General features: G+C 42.0%; 3 protein-coding genes across 6 annotated transcripts; 1 reads left to right on the forward strand and 2 right to left on the reverse strand.

The window, feature by feature from the left end:
• Positions 1 to 1778: 1778 nt before the first annotated feature.
• On the reverse strand, positions 1779 to 8031 carry zgc:110699 (uncharacterized protein LOC325371 homolog). 4 transcript variants are annotated; one of them, XR_007809065.1, is made up of 9 exons: positions 7463 to 8031; positions 7246 to 7347; positions 6151 to 6207; positions 5945 to 6018; positions 5562 to 5742; positions 4979 to 5072; positions 4736 to 4807; positions 4041 to 4205; positions 1779 to 2608 (listed from the first exon to the last, which is right to left on the reverse strand). XR_007809065.1 is itself a non-coding variant. In XM_051066049.1 (8 exons), the coding sequence occupies exons 2-8, from the start codon at positions 7295 to 7297 to the stop codon at positions 4097 to 4099; spliced, it is 597 nt and encodes a 198-aa protein (XP_050922006.1). In that variant the 5' UTR covers positions 7298 to 7347; positions 7463 to 8031; the 3' UTR covers positions 3884 to 4096. The 4 variants fall into 4 exon arrangements, 3 of the variants coding, with proteins under 3 accessions (XP_050922006.1, XP_018546215.1, XP_018546214.1); XM_051066049.1 differs by lacking the exon at positions 1779 to 2608 and having other exon boundaries at positions 3884 to 4205; positions 5604 to 5742; XM_018690699.2 differs by lacking the exon at positions 1779 to 2608 and having other exon boundaries at positions 3884 to 4205.
• Positions 8032 to 8162: 131 nt separating this feature from the next.
• LOC108892916 (NADH-ubiquinone oxidoreductase 75 kDa subunit, mitochondrial) lies at positions 8163 to 14155 on the reverse strand. The gene is made up of 19 exons (XM_018690697.2): positions 14028 to 14155; positions 12857 to 12933; positions 12505 to 12596; positions 12014 to 12121; positions 11815 to 11891; positions 11639 to 11720; positions 11369 to 11499; positions 11060 to 11245; positions 10801 to 10935; positions 10597 to 10711; positions 10359 to 10504; positions 10128 to 10256; positions 9743 to 9872; positions 9460 to 9620; positions 9221 to 9375; positions 8945 to 9120; positions 8723 to 8857; positions 8550 to 8622; positions 8163 to 8465 (listed from the first exon to the last, which is right to left on the reverse strand). Exons 2-19 carry the CDS (start codon positions 12927 to 12929, stop codon positions 8374 to 8376), a joined length of 2196 nt encoding a protein of 731 aa, XP_018546213.1. The 5' UTR covers positions 12930 to 12933; positions 14028 to 14155; the 3' UTR covers positions 8163 to 8373.
• A 347-nt stretch (positions 14156 to 14502) lies between these two features.
• On the forward strand, positions 14503 to 17628 carry unc50 (unc-50 homolog (C. elegans)). Its single transcript, XM_018690704.2, has 6 exons — positions 14503 to 14632; positions 15523 to 15794; positions 16014 to 16134; positions 16233 to 16372; positions 16679 to 16786; positions 16921 to 17628. The coding sequence occupies exons 1-6, from the start codon at positions 14505 to 14507 to the stop codon at positions 17055 to 17057; spliced, it is 906 nt and encodes a 301-aa protein (XP_018546220.2). The 5' UTR covers positions 14503 to 14504; the 3' UTR covers positions 17058 to 17628.
• Positions 17629 to 17763: the final 135 nt, after the last annotated feature.

A 17763-nucleotide genomic window follows, 5' to 3' on the forward strand; every position in this document is an offset into this window, starting at 1 on the left:
CACATACTTTCCACCACTGTTTTTACTCCAGTTTTGTATTTTTTTCTGTATCTCTGTCATTTTTCTGTATTTTACTTGTGTTTGAATAATGATAGTTTAGTAATGATAATAATAATTCCTGTTATTTGGTACAAGAAGTTTGGTGACCTTATGTAATTGCTAATAAAACTTAGGTGGAAATACCTTTTGAGGTGTGCAGAGGCCATGTTTGGTTCATTTATTTGTGTGTCTGCTATGGAAAGGTCGATCAACAGTCAATGAAGATTATACCAGAGCGGTTTGGGTGTAATATTACCCCCCATACGTAAGAGGGAATCATTGCAATTTGAATTATTGTAATAGTGTCATATGGAAATGAAACAATCAGCAACCAGAAAACTCTTCAAAATGTAGCATCAGCAAAAACCAAACACAGTTACTGTAAACTTTGTTCATGTCAATGACAAAAATGAGGTTGAGTGTGTGATCTACCTGCCCTCATCTTTAGGCCGCTGGAAAGCCGTATTGTGATATGTGTCCATGGTGAAATACAGAAAAGACAAGTGACTATAGAGACAGTTTTGACGCCCCAAGAAACTGCCTCCAGCTACAACACACACACACACACACACACTCAGGGAAGTGGGAATGAAACAGATATTTCTTTCTTCTGCTGTGATTGCTGAGGCTCGCCCATTTCATTCCTCTCCCCTCTCATTCTGCCCCAGATTGTTTCTCCTCTGGCAGAGAGATAGTGAGACTGAGATACCAGCACAGCGGGGCGAGAGAGACCACATCCATTGTGTTGCAGGTATCAGAGGTGCATGTGTGTGTGTGTACTGCTGCTCTGACCTGTTACACAATCTGGGTAGATTTCAGTGAAAGAGACATGGAAGAAGGACATTGTGGACAAGCGTTATTTACTTAATTTACTTACTTATTTATAGTTTTTTAGCCACCAGCATTGCCATCCCCAGAACCACTCAGCTGATCCTGTTTAAGTCTAGACTAAAATAATTCAACTGCTATTTGTTGGATTGCCATTAAATTTGCCACAGACCATCCCAGAGGATGAATCCATACTGCCTTTAGCAACCCTCTGACTTTACTTGCAGTGCCACCATGAGCCTGGAAGCTGTGGTTTTGAATGAAATGTCTCAGCATTTATCAGATTAATGTTAATGTTAATGCTGCCTTCAGATAGTTGTACTGTACTGTTCAAATCAAGGTCATTGCACAGGGTGTGGTGGAGGTGAAAAGACAGAAGTCCTTTGTCATAATGGATTACAATGATTATCATCAGTCATCTGTATGTATGATTTATGTTCCTATTCAAACCATAGTTGCTAACTGTTATGTAATGATCTCCTGTTACTCTTCAACCTCTTTCCGCTTGACTTCTTCTTACTTCCCTCCTTGTTGTTTTCCTTTTCGATCATTCCTGCACCCTCTGCTCCCAGCTGTCCTCTTTTCTCTGTCTCTTTTCTCTATCCACATATCAGTTTACGGAGGTGTCCCACCCCCAGGGGACAGGGTGTCTCTGTTTTTCTCTCCCACACATTGGTGTTGCATAACTGTGGTGACCTTCCAACTGACTACAGAAACTGTGTCCGAAGCCTATCTAATCCTAATTTACATTTAAAGGTCCTTTGTGGAGATTTTGACCACCGGTGGCACTGCAGAGCAATGTTTTCACAAGATGATGAGGGGTGATGTGATAACGAGCAGGACAATAATGTGCATTGACAGCTGGAAGTAGTGATGTGCCAGTTACAGAGGAGGAAGAGGAGAAAGACAATAAACGACAGTAAACAGCTCAGCTTATGAATCATTCAGTCTTTACCTGTTTTACATAAAGTAGGAAATGTATTCAGATGTGCTTGTTTAAAATGAAAACACTCTGAGGTACCTTTAATATTTTTTTGCTACTTGGGAGCAGCAGAACAAGCTGTAAACAGTTTTATAATGTTTTAGCAGACACAGAGCAACATCAGCATCATGTAGAGTTGTGTATCTGGGCAGCTGGCAGTTAAACAGTATTGTAGGAAGCCACTGGTTTGTATTCATGTCACTTCAGCATAAAATCAACTTGATTTTCAAATCGTGGTGTAATGAATCGAAACAAATGGCTGCAGGAGAGGTAGGAGAAACTCAATTCAAAACTGCCACTGATCTGCAGATCTAAACATCAGTGAGCTTTTATGGAAAGTAAAGAAGTGTCCACCTCCTCCTGGACACAACACACAGCCTCAGTCAAGATTAGAACAATAATGTATTTAAAATAAATCTGATTTTTTACAAAATTATAAGAATCCCAAAGCTTGAGTTTTTGTGTGTTTGAATGCAGTAGCTCTCTGATTGGTTGTTCATCCATTGATGCACATCTTGTCGGGCAGCTCTCTGATTGGCTGTCAGTGTAATGATGCAGGCATGAGTCATCATCTATTCTTAGCCGAAGAGGTGACATGGGGTTTTGACCTTTCATCGCCTTGGTGACCGCTGTGATGTCATCGCCTCTCGTCTTCATTCATTGTTGTCATCATCCTCTCCTGTCCCTCGCTGTCTCGTCTCCTCGAATCTGCTCAGGTCCGTTGTTATGACAGTTAGGAGGAGCAGTAACATCAGAGCACTGAGGTGGAAAACACACAGTTTATGTGTGTGAGTCGATGATGGGCTCACTCTCCACAACACTATCACCACCAGACAATCACCATTACACCTCACCTCATCTTTCTTACTCCACCTCTGACCTCTGCTGACTGCTAACGAGTGTATTCGCATTCACGCTCACTCATGACTGTGAATATAAATTCACACTTTTGAAATTAATGACCGCAGTCTTAAACAAGTGGTCAGGGCCGGCACAAGACTTTCTGAGGCTCGAAGCAGCCCCCGCTTCCCCCTCTAGTCACCACCATCACCACAACCACCAAACTTATTCCCCCATTTAACCAGTGCCAATGGATCAGTACATGCGAGTATCATACACTTTGAAATCATATGAGTATACAGTTTGAGAAAGGCGGTGAATGAATGGCAGCCATGTGGTTGCTGGTAGCTGGGTGGAGGAGTGATATGTAATAAGTGGGGGGACGGAGAGTGAGCACAGTCAATTTTCCCATAATGTCTTTACAAGTGGCTGGAGATAGAGCAGCCTGCACAGTATACTGAGCAGCTCTTCCTTTCTCTGCTCCTTACTGACAAATACAATGCCAAAGGAGCCCAATGTTTTTCTTCCCCGTTATAGTCTGTGTTATTTTCTGTCGCTCAATGTGTTGGTTTTCTCTCTCTCTCTCTCTCTCGTTATTTTCAGATGTCTCTCGCTGATCGTAAAGTTCAGAAGTTCAGAGTGAGAGTTGAGAAGAGAAGCAGAAAGACAGAAACAACTGTGTAGGATAACGCCAAGACTGTAATCAAAGCCAGCCTCGTTCTTTACACACTGTTACATCATCTACACACTCTTATAACAGGGCCAAGTTAAACTGTTCTACTTATCTGCTGATGGAGCTCAGTGACTGATTCATTGATTGGCTCGCAGAATTTCTGTGTTCTCGTATAAATTACACTTGACTACATCAAATTATAACAATCAACTCACGTGAGGATAATAAAGCTGACAGAAAAGACAAAAGTATGTGGACACGAGAACATTACATCCATATGTAGGTTTAGTATCTTTGGCCTACAGACTGTGACAAGTCTGTACCAGATGAAATGACTGCACCGCCCTCTACTGGAGCATGAAACACATGACATTCAGTAAATATACTGAACCAAAATGCATGTATCAGACTCTAATGAGAGAAACATATTCTGCTTTTGCCTCAAGTTAGCTTATTGTATTTCTACCCTAAGATTTCTATTTTATTGTTTTCTAAAATGACTTGATGTCCATCCAAAAGGGTCATCATGTGTCCCTGGGAGTGTATTTAGGCCACAAAAGAAGCAGTTTTCTCTCCTCATTAACTGCCCTGGACTCTGATCCAGGCCTATTAAACTGTCTGCTGATTTTACAACTGCGGTGTTATGAGAACAGACAACACACACACACACACACACACAGTTTTCTCAGATGTCCTGCTGCAGCTGTAGCTAGGGAATAGCTGTTTGTTGCCTGTCACCACTGCATGGTCTTAGACCGGGTCAGTTTCCTGGTCAGAGCGTGGCGAACCGTCAGCATGTAGGAGCGGCGGTCGGGCAGAGGGCGCTGCTGATCCAACACCAGCCTGTCAGACATGAGAAGCAAAATATCATCAACAGGGAGGACATCTCCTGTTTGACACGCTCTGCTGCATATTTACTTAAAGTGTATTATTTTTTTCAGTTAGCATACAAGAAATCAACCTCCTTTGACAGTTTTACTCTCACAGGCAATTTTATAAAACATGTGGTGTCAGACATTGATTAAATTGTGACTGAATTTAAGATTCACAAAAAGAAAACAAAATGTCTTTTTATTTTTTGTTTTCCAAGCTCAGACTAGAGCTGTCTCATCGCCATCCATGATTTGTTTCAAAATTTCCAGCTGCGAGAAGTTCAATTTCCTTTGTGCATTGTACAGTGACCTCTGAATACATAAACAGTGAGTATGTGTCACTTTTTCAGCTAGAAAACTCAAACCTTGCAAAGAAAATGTAGCATGGACCTGGGATGCTTAAGCTTATGTTGTGTGTTTAAGTGTTAGAGTGCAGTCTGGGTATTTAAAAATGATTCAGTGTTGTTGGTTGATGTCAAATATAACACGGCTAAAACACACCTAATGAGCTGAAACACAGCTGCTTCCACAGCTGAAACAGCTTCAGCCACAGACAGCTCCCTGAAACCACACCTACACAAATGAAACACACATTTGAATTAGCAAACGCAAATATAAGACATCAGTATTTATCTAATTAATTTACAGGTATATCTCTGTACTGTGACAACAATGTCAAAATGAACAATAAAATAAACAGGTTTAGTTTAAAGTAGAACCATGCAAACCCACATGCACACAAACCTTAAATCCTTGGCCAGTCGCTGTCCTTCCTCTGTTGTCACCTCCCGCCCTATCTCCAAATCTGCCTTATTGGCTACTAGCACTGTGGGCACAACTGACACACACACATACACACACACACACACACACACACACACACACACACACACACACACACACACACACACACACACACACACACACACACACACACACACACACACACACACACACACACACACACACACACACACAGTGAGGACAATAAACCAAACTGATGATGCTATCTCAGAGGATGGTCTACCAAACATGGAATGTATGTCCACTCCATCTGTGCATGTGCATATGTGTGTGTGTGTGTGTGTGTGTGTGTGTAATGATGACAATAGACAGATGTCAAACAGAGTATGAACAGAGACTCACTGCACTTTAAGAGCAAACACACTGTTCCTCTGCTGGTTCAGTGGTTCAACAGCTGTCGTCTAAGTTCTGTCTCATTTGTCTTTAAGTCATTTTTACACCTTTATATTTATGTTGTCAAACGAGTGGCATTAAACCCCCTAAGTGCAGGATTTGATTTGACTGCATCTGCTTGTAAACTTACAGAAAAAGACTGTGCGAGATAATGGGTGAATTAGTTCCCTACCCAGACTCTGTTTGGTCTGGTCGATGAGTTTCTTGAGTTGTGGGACCTCCAGGAAGCTGAGGCGGTGTGTGATGGAGTAAAGCAGCAGGAAACCATCAGCCCAGCGGATAGATGACTCCAAGGAGGCCACAGAGCTCTCCTGGAGAAGATAATATCTCATAAAGAAACCATGTGGGGAAAATACTGACTCATATAAAAACATTGTTAAATTTGTTTAATTTACTACCACGAATAAAGTTGTTTTGAGTTTAGATGAGAAAATTGATACTGCTCTCATGTGTTTATGTTGTACATGCAGCTAAAATCATAATCATAAGTCATAAGTACAGACCAAAATTTACCTTACAAGCTATGTCCAAAATCTCCAGATCAACTGCTTCCTGGTCCACAACCCGACTGCACCTGTAGGTCACCTCTGTTACAGTAACACACACACATTTAATCATCTTATGCAGTCAGCCAGAGGTTGAATGATGCAGTAATGTGGGTGATGCACCCAATTATTTTCTCCAGTGTTTATCAGAAGAAACATTTTCTGCAGTCTTACCCTTTTTATGGTCGTATTCGCCAATGAAGCGCTTGGTTATGAAACGAACACACAGTGCTGGAGACAAAAACCAGACTTGGTGACTGGAGAGTGAACAGCCAAGAACAACAGACGCTCACTGACTAATATTTCTCTTTTTACTGTACATTCACACACATGAAGCTTGATTTAGACACTTGCATCTGATCTGTTCATGTCATGTTGTGTCTTTGTGGCTGTGGCTTGGAGGATTATCCTCTTTGTAATGTTACCTGGTTTATTTAAACAAATGTGCAAGTGCTTTCTCTGTGTTTGGGTGGAAAGAGTCTGGATGGGTTCATGTTTGTTTGACTCCTGTGTCTGGTGTTTGACGGTTCGTTGTATTTCCCTAATGCTGGACTCATTAAAAAGTTATTAAAAGGCCTGAGATTTCCGCAGCCTAAAGCATCAGAAATACATGTTGTCTTTCCAAAGGCAAGTTCCTGGTTACTCTGAATAACCCGCTGTGCCCTCAACTGTAAACATCTTTAACTAAAACTATGACAGAAGTTATCCTGTATAATGGGTGTATAAAATCAATCTGCTGTAAGTACAGGTGTCCAATACAAACTGTCTCCAAACATTTAAATGATGGTTTCACTGGTTTTAAGTGAATAATCTATGTAATCTTTGAGGTATAGTCATAATGTTAGAGCTTCAGTTTTCTCAGTCTTTCATTTTATGGTAGAGAAGCAGCCTAATATGTCACTCCCTCCAGACTGCTCCTATTAAATTATGCAAAAACGCCACAATGATTAAAATATAAAATTACCTATGAATGAAAAGCATGATAGGTCATTTTGCAGCCTAGAAATTTCTCACAATATCCCGTTTTCCCTCCATGAAAGGACGCATGATCAGAGACAGGCAGTGGAGGTCACAGGGTCAACTTCAGACCTGGGTAAGGTTTCCATATTTAGCAAAACCTCTTAAACCATGACCAAAATTTACCCCCAAACTTAACCTCTATTTCCTAGATATTTCCACTTGATTAACACATGACAGTTGTGTAGCTCTGCCTTCTTGTCTACCTGTATTTTCCTGCCTCTCTCTCTATGCATTTATCCTCCTGTTTACCTGTTTTTCCAGTGTTCTGAGCTCCCAGAATGAGGAGCTTAACAGGAACCATTTTCCTGCTGGGCCCACTGTTAATCCACTGTTTGTCCCTGCATGAAAACCCTACAGAAAAAACAGAGGAGACAACTTAAAGTCGCAGTATATTTACATACAAATGTCTACAGAGATATGGAACCATAAGTCAACAAATCCTCACTATAGTTGCAATAATACTGACCTTTAAGTAGAAATAAATTCCAGATATGGAGAGGAGTAAAATAATGAACTGGCTGTGTTCGGCCTCAGACACTGAGCAGACAGGAATGAGGAGATGGGACTGTCTTCTCTCCTTTTCTGTGTGTTTAAGTGTGAGCCTCTCTGCTTGTGTTTGGCTTTAAGAGCTCCCTCTCTCTCTCTCAGGGAACAGTATATGACAGGAGCCATTTGTTTGGAGGAACCGTGTCCAACTCCAGACACCAGTATCCCATTCTGGATGCATTCAAGACACATGTAAACACTCTTTTTAGTGACTTTCAGTGACTTATAATCACCCCAAAGACTTACTCCTAATCCCTAAATGATAAAGCGTGCAGTAACGTCCAATGCAAATCCAAAAATTCACTCCCACCTCACGGCTGAATGAGTTCAGTTTCAAAATGTCAAGTGAGCTGGATGTGGGGGTGGAATCAGGGAGTGTGTGTCTGGACCTCAAGCCTTTGAACTGAAGCTGCAGTTAAAGTCATTTAAACCTATTTGTGAAGAATGACAGGCATTTGCGCCGTCAGCCAACTCATTGGTGAAGCTTTTGGAAATGTACTGTAAAGCCTCATTTCTTTCAAACAATAGCACTAAAACAAGAAGTCTGAGGCGGTCGGGCTGTTAGAGTCTTTACTCACTCACCTCCACTGTGGCAACACAATGACAGAAAACAACTAATCTGGAGTAAAGACATAAGTAAGATTTTATTCATATTTCATACCTTTCTCACACATTTTACTCAACAAAGCTCGTTCACAGGCGTGAAAACGATTTAAGTGTATATAACAAGCATCAAGGACGACTTTAAATTAGGGAGTTTCTTCAGAGAGGTGTGTGTGTTCTTTCAGCGGATGAGAGAAGAGTTTATTGTCGTTTGTATGTGAGTGTAATTCAGCAAACCGATGGCTCGTCCACTGCGGCGGCTCCTTCTGTGACGGCTTTGACACATTTGGCCATCGTCTGTGAAGCCCTGCTGATGGAGTCTGAACACAGAGAGGGAACAAGTTTATTTTACATTTCTATATTTCTTATTTTTATATCTGTCTTATCTAAAAAATAAAACTTACCTGTCATGTAGAAGTCCTTTGCTGTAAGTTGAGGTGGTACCAGAGGAGCTGCTATGAGATCCTGGTTCACTGCCTGAGAGAGAAAGTAAACAGTTGAATCAATCTGAATTTCCATAAATCATACATTAATACATTATAATGCAGAACTACCCATACTAAGATTTTAACTGTACCTTGGCAAGTTCGTTTGCTTGTTTGAAGTAGTTTGCCTCCTCTACGTCATCGTAACGGACCAGATTAGGAGAAACTTCCGCTAGTCTGGATCTGACCTCATCCAAAGTGTCGTAGGGCAGCGTCACACCAGCCAGCTGCAAACACGCACACACATTTCTGGTTAAATGAAATGATAAATTACAGTATGGACAGTTGTGTGCTGTGAATGACTTCCTGCTTACTTCAGATACAGCTCTGATGACCCTCCAGTCCTCTCTGGCCATTCCAGGAGCGGTGACGGCGACCCGGGTGTGTTGGCTCCTGCCTTCAGTGTTGACATAAGTGGCATTTTTCTCTGTGTATGCTGCACCAGGTAGGATGATGTCCGCCATCGGTGCTCCTGTGTCTCCATGGTGACCTGGAGGGGTTGAAAATGTATCTTGTGTTTTTTACTGAATGTGTGGAAGCTTCATGGCATATGTGTGTGTGTGTGTGTGTGTGTGTGTGTGTGTGTGTACCCTGATAGATGATGAGGCTGTCTTTAGGCAGGTCGGCTCTGGTGATGCAGCCAGCATCAGCTCCCAGCAGGAACAGGACTTTGGGGGGATTCTTCCTGATGGCGTCCACACCGGCCTTGTATCCCAGGTCCAACGCAGCCACCTGACTGGCCACTCTGATAACACAAAAACACATGTAAAATATGAGCAGGAGGCATCTACTTCCGGTACTTCACTCACAGTGGTGTTCACTGTTGTACCTGTGCAGGACATTGAGGACTTTCCACCCCTCCTCCACTCCGCTGCTGGTTCTGGCGTTCTGAGCGATGGTGGAGACTGTGCTCAAAATGGCGGCGCCGTCATCTCTCTGCAGAGCGCTGCTGCCCACGACCACTACTGGACGCTTAGCAGCTGAAAGAACCTGGAGACAGGGAAAGATACAAAACAGTTACATCAATTTTTTCGCATAAAATTCCCTCCGGACTGATCAGACTGTGTGTGTGTGTGTGTGTGTGTGTGTGTGTGTGTGTGTGTGTCCGTTACCTGGCAGAAGGGGTGTGTGCCATTAGCCAGCTCCTTCAGGACTGCAGTGTCCTCCCCCAGGTGGTCATAGGTGTAGCTCAGGTCAACATTGTGACCCACCATGGCAACACGCAGCTCATTATGGAGCCAGCTGATGGAGGAGGAAGACGGGACAGGAAGGGAGGTTACACAAGTGAACGACAACACATCAAATAACAAGCAAACAATTGTCTGAAAAGTGCAAGTGGGAAGGCTGTGTATGTTTGGTGTTAAAGGGTCAATACACCATTATTTAAATATTATATTAGGGAGCATAAAAGTCTAGCTATCTCAGCCTCTGCTGCTTTGAAACAAAATAAATACTTTTAATTAAATAGTGATTGTTAAGTGTGATGTGTGAGTTTACCTCTTGCGGATTCGGGCATTGAACAGTGGGGCTTCGTAGCGTGGGTTGGTCCCTACGAGCAGCAGCAGGTCACAGTCCTCGATGCCGGCGATGCGGGAGTTCAACAGGTAGTTGGAGCGCAGGTCAGTGCTGCGGAGAGAGCGAGGACAAGTGAGACTGTGAGAATCCTGCGCACCCCGACTCTTGTGTCATTTAGGCTCATGACCTTCGCAACCACACAGGCGGACTTACCCTGCCCCCGCCATAGGGAAGACCTCCTCAGTGCAGAGGTTTTCTGAGTTGAGTCTGTTAAGGAGGTCCTTGAGAGAGACCAGAGCTTCGGCGTCAGCCATTCCTCCTGCTATGGCTGCAACCTCGCTGCCCTGCACACTCTGCAGCTACACACACACAACACACACACGTGTATTTATACACACAGGCTCACATGATCTCCAGTAACAGAGAGAGAAAACAAAGGTTGCACACTTACTGCTCCAGCAACACGAGTGAGAGCGTCCTCCCAGGTGGTGGCGGTCAGCTGACCTGAATCATCCTTCACCATTGGCTGGGTCAACCTCTGCCTTTTCAGACCATCATATGCAAACCTGAGGACACGAGGATATTACTTCCTTAATTCAATGTGAAACATGGTAATAGGTTCACATTTTCTTTCTTAGGTCTATCTGTGTCCCACCTGGTCTTGTCAGAGATCCACTCTTCGTTGATGTCTTCATTCAGCCTGGGCATCACCCTCATCACCTCACCTCCCCTTGTGCTCACTACGATGTTACTGCCAACAGCGTCCAACACGTCGATGGACTCGGTTTTTCTGCAAAGAGAGCAGAGTGTGACAGAATCAGACACAGAGTGAACGAGCTAACTAGCTTCAACCTGCTAAAACAAAACGTTCACATCTTTAATTATACACAGTGAAGTATCAAACCCTGTCCTACCTGGTCTCCCATGGTCGTGCAGTGAAAGCGTAGGGTTTGGAGGTGAGCGCTCCGACAGGACAGACATCGATGACGTTGCCCGACAGCTCCGACATGAACATCTTCTCTACGTAGGTCCCGATCTGCAGGTTGTTTCCTCTTCCTGTTGTTCCCAGGTCTTCAACACCAGCGATCTCACTGGCAAAACTTCAATTAAAAACACACAGGAATGCATGAATATAATAATATGAGATCTTCACCACTTGACAATGACAATTCAGTCACATTAGTCCTGACAGATATAAATATGGATGTTTATGGTGCACTTACCGGACGCAGCGTGTGCACTGGATGCAGCGGGTCATGATGGTTTTGATGAGTGGCCCGATGTTTTTGTCCTCCACTGCTCTCTTCCCTTCTGTGAAACGACTGCGGTCTGAACCAAACTGCATGGACTGATCCTGGGAACGCAGCATGAAGAGTGTTAACAACGTAAGATAACGATTTGGAAACTGGATGACTGGATACCACTAAGGATAAGTATGTTTTTTTTGTGGGTGAACTGGCCCTTTAACTTCTATAACCTCATTCTTCAGTTACCTGCAGGTCACACTCTCCTCCCTGATCACAGATGGGGCAGTCCAGTGGGTGGTTGGCCAGCAGGAACTCCATCACTCCCTCTCTGATGACACAAACACACGTTCATTAAGCTTGTTTACGACAGTTTATTGATTAAAGTGACATTTTAAAAGTTGGAATCATGTCTGAATTTATACCTGGCTTTGCGGGTTTTCTCTGAGTTAGTGAGGATGTTCCAACCTTTCATGACAGGCATGGCACAGGCTGCTACCGGCTGAGGGAACATGGCAGCACATGACACACATTAATACTGCAAATATTTACGGCATTTACTCTGTCAGTGCCCTTTGTTCAATTTGATGCTTGGCTACTTAAATGATCTGCCTACAGACGAACCTTTGGAGCTTTCTCAATCTCCACCAGACACATACGGCAGTTTCCTGCCACTGAGAGGCGCTCATGGTAACAGAACCTGGGGATCTGGACTCCCACCTTCTCACAGGCCTGACAGGGAAAGGAAAGAGACATCAGTGAACAACAACAACGAGTCAGTGAAGCTACTGATGATTCTTAAATAAATGAGCTTCTACCTTGTTATCTATACTCCAGTACTGTGTTTAAGCTTATAATTAACCCTTAACATGTCAGTAAGCCTTGGTAACACCAGGTCCTCTACCTTTTTGCATAAAGGTCAAAATCAGTTAAGTCAAGATGAGGTGGGAAATTCCAAAAAGATCAGACTGAGCAGCCAAGGCATTAATGCCCTAAATTATTGTCAGGGCAACGCAACAACCTTAGAATAGTGCTGATGGTGAACATCTACAATATTAAGAGGAGATTTAAAACATCTGCATTAGTTTGCAGTGAAATAATCTAATGCTTCTTACCTGCAGGACAGTAGTTCCAGGCTCAACCTCCACTGGTTTCCCATCCACAAACACTTCTACCATGTTGCTGGCAGCGCGCACTGTGGTACGGGCTGAAATTACACCCAAAGGGACACGCTTATTTAAATTACCTAAAACTCTACCAATACATTTAAAATATATACCACAAAAGTGAGACAATGTGTAACAGATATCTTGAAATAAATGAGACCTGCATGTAGAACAAATACATAATAACAAATTATGAATTTAAAAATGTACACACAGTCCCAAGTACAGTGAGGAGAAGCACTGCTGTCAGTTACCTTAACAAACACACAAACACAGATAACCACACACACTTAGATCATACCAGTGTTGGAGGGAGCCAGGCTGCCCTTGGTGGCTCCAGCTAGAGCTCGACCGACGGTCGGCAGTCGCAACATGACGCTGTGAGAGGAATACAGAGAGGAAGCAGCGAAAATATGAGCTAACCTTATTTTGACATGCCATGTACCAAACAGCATTTAAAAAGACTTCAATCTGACATAGTTTTGGGAGGCTTGGACACCAAATCTTCAATACAGCAAAGTGTGCATCCAAATCCAAATAGCAGTAATAATAGCAACAGCCTGCATGAATTTACATTTCATGATTGAATCTTGGGCATTACTGCTCAGAAGGGACTAAACTACTGAACACCTTCAAGAACTGTTGCAAATTAATTTCGTGTTGACTGACTGAGTGATTATGTTGATGTTTTTTTTTTTTTTTAAGCTTTACTAACAAATATTGAAAATGTTTCTGCCTTGTTGATAAGGACACACCTAAGAAATGGCTTTTGAGACACACACAACAGAAAATATTTTTTCATCTGTTCTGTAAAATGTTATCCTATACAGTAAAGTAAAATGTATGAGTATGCAAAATTAAATACACTTCACTTTTTGAAGTAAAGGTTTTCAACTTGACACACACATCTGGAGCACTTTCACTTCGGTTTCTTCTCTTGAACAAACTTATAAATGAAAACTGAGTCGAATCAACACCTTCTCCAGAGACGTGACTCATTACAGGGTTGTTGTTTGTGATTGAACACATTTGTGCAGGTCAAGCTAATAAACTCAAATCCCAGTGACAGCGTACTTAACGGTAGTACAGCTCTCCTTAGCTTGCTAGCTGTCACTGTCAACAATAACAAGTGTTTTTGTCACTCGACCACGTAACGTTTCAAGGAGATAATGCACAGAGGACAAATACATATTTATCTTAACATAGTAATATAATGGCATCATTACATATAGTTTTTTAAGCAACGTGGACAAGAGAATGAGCTAAAAGTAAAATGAACCTCCCGGTGAGGACTTCTTGTTGCAGGCTAACAGCGTTAGCTCAGAGAACTACTCAAGGACACGGGCATTGCAGTGTTGTAACGGGGTGACTGTGGCTAATAAGGTCAAACACGTCATTGGCCGCTGCTCTTGCAGGTAACTTAAATATAGATTTAAAAGTCTGTGAGTGCATAATATGTTTCTCGTTCTTACCTTTCGCTATTTGGCCTTCTTGACCAGAACAGCGGTAATCTCAGTTTAACTACCAGTCAGATAGCTATGGCGTTGTTAGCGGAAATAACGTGGTCTCCTACTTCCGTTTAACACGAGATCCCAGATTTCACAATAAAAGTAGCACCCTCACTTGTGTTAACGGTGATTTTTTTTTTATTTTTTTTTTTTTACAAAAATAGATATGAAGTACAAGCTAGTGGTTCCATAAGTCAATTGCACTCCATTCAATGACTTTCAATTTAATGTTACAATTAATATGTATATATATCACGAAAAACGTTTAAGAAAGGTAATTACATGCACAAACAGGAAGAAACAGCTTATTTCAGGGGGCAGATCATTTAAAATCTTCCCAATGTTTCTTTACAGTCACTTCTTTTAAGTTAATTACTAATGCAATGTTGGATATGGCAGTGCTGGATAGCTTGACTTTCACATTCGACTACATTTCCCATGATGAAGCGGGTGTTCACCGGAAATAGCAACGTGTTCCTTTTCGCGACAGTTCAGGAAGCGTCCATAAACAGTTACAGAAACGAGCGAGGTTTGGTGCTTTCTCCTGTGAAGGAGTGCTGCAAAAACAGGTAAATGATCTCCAAAAACAAAGAAATTTAATTGTTCATATGCTTCCAAACAGCCACCGCTGCGTTTATGCCAATTTTATCACAATAAGGCTGACCAGGCCTTCTCATCTTCTGAAACTAGTTAGCAACAAGCTAACTGTGTTTGCTAGCGTCAGCTAACCTAAATAAATTGAATATATTAAATATATATATGTTTGTCGAGAAACTGACATAGGTAGCCTATGTTATTGTTTTATATGTGAATGAATCAGAGGTTTTGGGTGTAGCTTAATCAATATGTAGCCTAGGTTTGCAGTAGCACCCTCTGGTTCTGTGTTGTCATTCTTTAAGATGACAGTGATAGTTTACTATAGCACATATGTGTTACAGTTTTAAAAGGTTGTATAATACGTTTTGGAGCCACAGGACTGTGCGTGTTGTAAACATGTAATGATTAAGCTACAGGACTGGTTTGATGTCATAGTAACTTCTCTCAGCGTTAGCAGGAATAATGGTCGATTTAAACAGGTTGTAAACATTATGTCTGTATGTCACCTCATCAAATATCCTTTTATTCTGACTTTTCCAAGAACTTACTTCATCCCAGTACAGTTATATATCCCACAAATAACGTTATCTAACTCAAACTTGGAAAGTCTGTGTGGCAAAGCAGTTTCCCTATATACAAAGAAACTTTATACAGCACAACCTTCAGAATAAAACAAAACATCAAAAAGAAAATCAGAAATGTTCACGTCTAATAAATTAGACAGCATAAGTAAAGAGAAAAGAAAAAAATAAATTTAGTTGTTTAACAAAACAAGCAATTCTTTGTCCAAGTCCACTATCTGACATCGTCCATCCTTTGCCCTCCTCTCTCATTCCATGCACATTTGAAATCTAATTTTCAGCACCATGTTGCCGACCACCTCGCCGCACAGCAACGGCGCCCTTGGTTCCAGGGATGCCGCACGCCACACAGCAGGCGCCAAACGCTACAAGTACCTGAGGCGGCTGCTGCATTTCAGACAGATGGACTTTGAATTTGCCATGTGGCAGATGCTTTACTTGTTCACGTCGCCACAGAGGGTCTACCGCAACTTTCACTACAGGAAACAGACCAAAGATCAGTGGGCCAGGGATGATCCTGCTTTCCTGGTCCTGCTTAGCATCTGGCTCTGTGGTGAGTCCATGCAGATCTGACAGTGTCAATATAAAGCTTTGGTCACGTCTTGATTATAATATTTGTCTTGTTCATTTCCACACCTATTTGTTTTCCCTGTTTGAACAAACACTGCTGCACTGTGGTCCATTTGAATTGGTCTTTATGCTGCCAGTTGGATCCTGATGTTGTCTCTGTGCAACGATAACTAAACACTAACTAACTAAACAAATTCTGCAGTGTCAACAATAGGCTTCGGTCTGGTGCTGGAAATGGGTGTTCTGGAGACTCTGAAACTGTTGCTGTGGGTGGTCTTTGTGGACTGTATAGGAGTCGGTCTGCTCATATCGACACTCATGTGGTGAGTAGGAAGTCTGTTTAGTTTACTGTGAGTCTCTAAGTGAAAGTAATTATATTGCGTAAGTTGAAATTGAGCTATGGGGTTTTTGTCTTTTCCAGGGTCATCAGCAACAAGTACCTGTTAAAACAACCCAGCAGAAATTTTGATGTTGAGTGGGGCTACGCATTTGATGTTCACCTCAATGCTTTCTACCCACTTCTGGTCATCCTGCATTTCCTGCAGCTCTTCTTCATCAACCGTGAGTAGATTCTGAGTTTTATCAGTGTTTCTGTATTTTTACATTTTGTATCATTGATTATTTATAATATTTCTAGCTGATCATTTGTGGGATAATTGACACTAATGTACACCTCAAAAGAACAACAACAAAAAAACAACTAATGGACATTTTTCCTCTGACATAATAGCAGTAATGACATAATGAAAAGAAGAGCTATGATGTGACTAAATGTGTTACAGTTTTAGGTAATTTGAACCTGACAAAAAAATACCTTTAACACCTTTAGTGGCAGTTTGTTTACAGTTTGTTGTTTGTGTGTTTCAGATCTTGTGGTGATAAACTCAGACTGGTTCGTGGGATACTTTGTTGGAAACACTTTATGGCTCATTGCCATCGGATATTATCTCTACATCACCTTCTTAGGGTACAATGGTAAGCCTCATTCACATTTAAATATACTGAGTGACATGACTTTTTCTTTTTTAATTTCTTCATTACAGTGGTGAAATACTCAGGGGTTGAAATTTCTGTGTGACTTTATAGATTGCTTTCGTTTCTCCTCACAGCTTTACCCTTCCTGAAGAACACAGTGGTGTTGCTCTACCCCTTCGCTCTGCTCGGCCTCATCTATGTCCTCTCCGTCTCCCTGGGCTGGAACTTCACCAAGGGCCTCTGCTGGTTTTACAAAGCCAGAGTCCAGTAGAACCAGTTTGACCCTGAAACTGGACACACAGTCGCCCCCAGGCCGAGTCAAAACCTGTTTTCTGCTCACACCTTGGTGGCATCAAATCCGTTTCCATCTGCTGTCAGTCAACATCTGGTTGAGAGGGACTCGACCTCTGGTTGACTCTCAGTAAACTGGGACCTCTGAGTTGATTGACCCTGACTGTTCCTCGACTCTCTCTTGATTTTCAGTTTGGCTCTGATGTTGAGCTGGAGCTCTGAGGTCAGTAAACAGTGATGTGTTTGGACTAGTTGCAGAAAACAAGTGGGACAGATGAGACACAGCTTTTATTGTCGTTCTTTTTGTATGATTTGTAAATAGTGCTCTGGCAGGTTGTAATATATACACAGAGGATTGTTTCTGAAGAGGAAAAAAATTACTTTGTTTCTTTGAGTTTTCATAAAAACAGACTTTAAAAAAAGAACAAATCCTGCTTATTGAAGAGAAGAAAGGAAGTGGAGGAATGTGGGATGCAAATTGTGTTTTCCTTTTCTTTTTTCTTAAAGTGTACATTCCAAAGCACTTTCAATAAAAGGTTTTATTAACTTAAGTTGCTGCAGTTTTACTTTCTGGAGGAAATTATCTGAACCATGCTTTTCTGTTTCTGGTCCAGTCTGCACTGTTTAAACCTCCCACCAGGGGGCGACTTACCTCACAAGTTTTTCAAGTCTCTGGAAGTGTGCAG

The sequence above is a fragment of the Lates calcarifer genome, linkage group LG7_2, assembly GCF_001640805.2.
Source record: "Lates calcarifer isolate ASB-BC8 linkage group LG7_2, TLL_Latcal_v3, whole genome shotgun sequence".
Lineage (NCBI taxonomy): Eukaryota > Metazoa > Chordata > Actinopteri > Centropomidae > Lates > Lates calcarifer.

Coding starts and splice junctions, on each gene's coding strand:
- zgc:110699 (XM_018690699.2), bottom strand. CDS start 7,297: ATGGTTCCTGTTAAGCTCCTCATTCTGGGAGCTCAGAACACTGGAAAA. Junction 6,208..7,245: donor TCAGAACACTGGAAAAACAG/GTAAACAGGAGG, acceptor TTTTGTCTCCAG/CACTGTGTGTTCGTTTCATA. Junction 6,019..6,150: donor CGAATACGACCATAAAAAGG/GTAAGACTGCAG, acceptor TTACTGTAACAG/AGGTGACCTACAGGTGCAGT.
- LOC108892916 (XM_018690697.2), bottom strand. CDS start 12,929: ATGTTGCGACTGCCGACCGTCGGTCGAGCTCTAGCTGGAGCCACCAAG. Junction 10,257..10,358: donor TTCCCTATGGCGGGGGCAGG/GTAAGTCCGCCT, acceptor CTCTCTCCGCAG/CACTGACCTGCGCTCCAACT. Junction 8,858..8,944: donor TCATCAGAGCTGTATCTGAA/GTAAGCAGGAAG, acceptor GCGTGTTTGCAG/CTGGCTGGTGTGACGCTGCC.
- unc50 (XM_018690704.2), top strand. CDS start 14,505: ATGAAGCGGGTGTTCACCGGAAATAGCAACGTGTTCCTTTTCGCGACA. Junction 14,633..15,522: donor AAGGAGTGCTGCAAAAACAG/GTAAATGATCTC, acceptor TCTAATTTTCAG/CACCATGTTGCCGACCACCT. Junction 15,795..16,013: donor GCTTAGCATCTGGCTCTGTG/GTGAGTCCATGC, acceptor CAAATTCTGCAG/TGTCAACAATAGGCTTCGGT.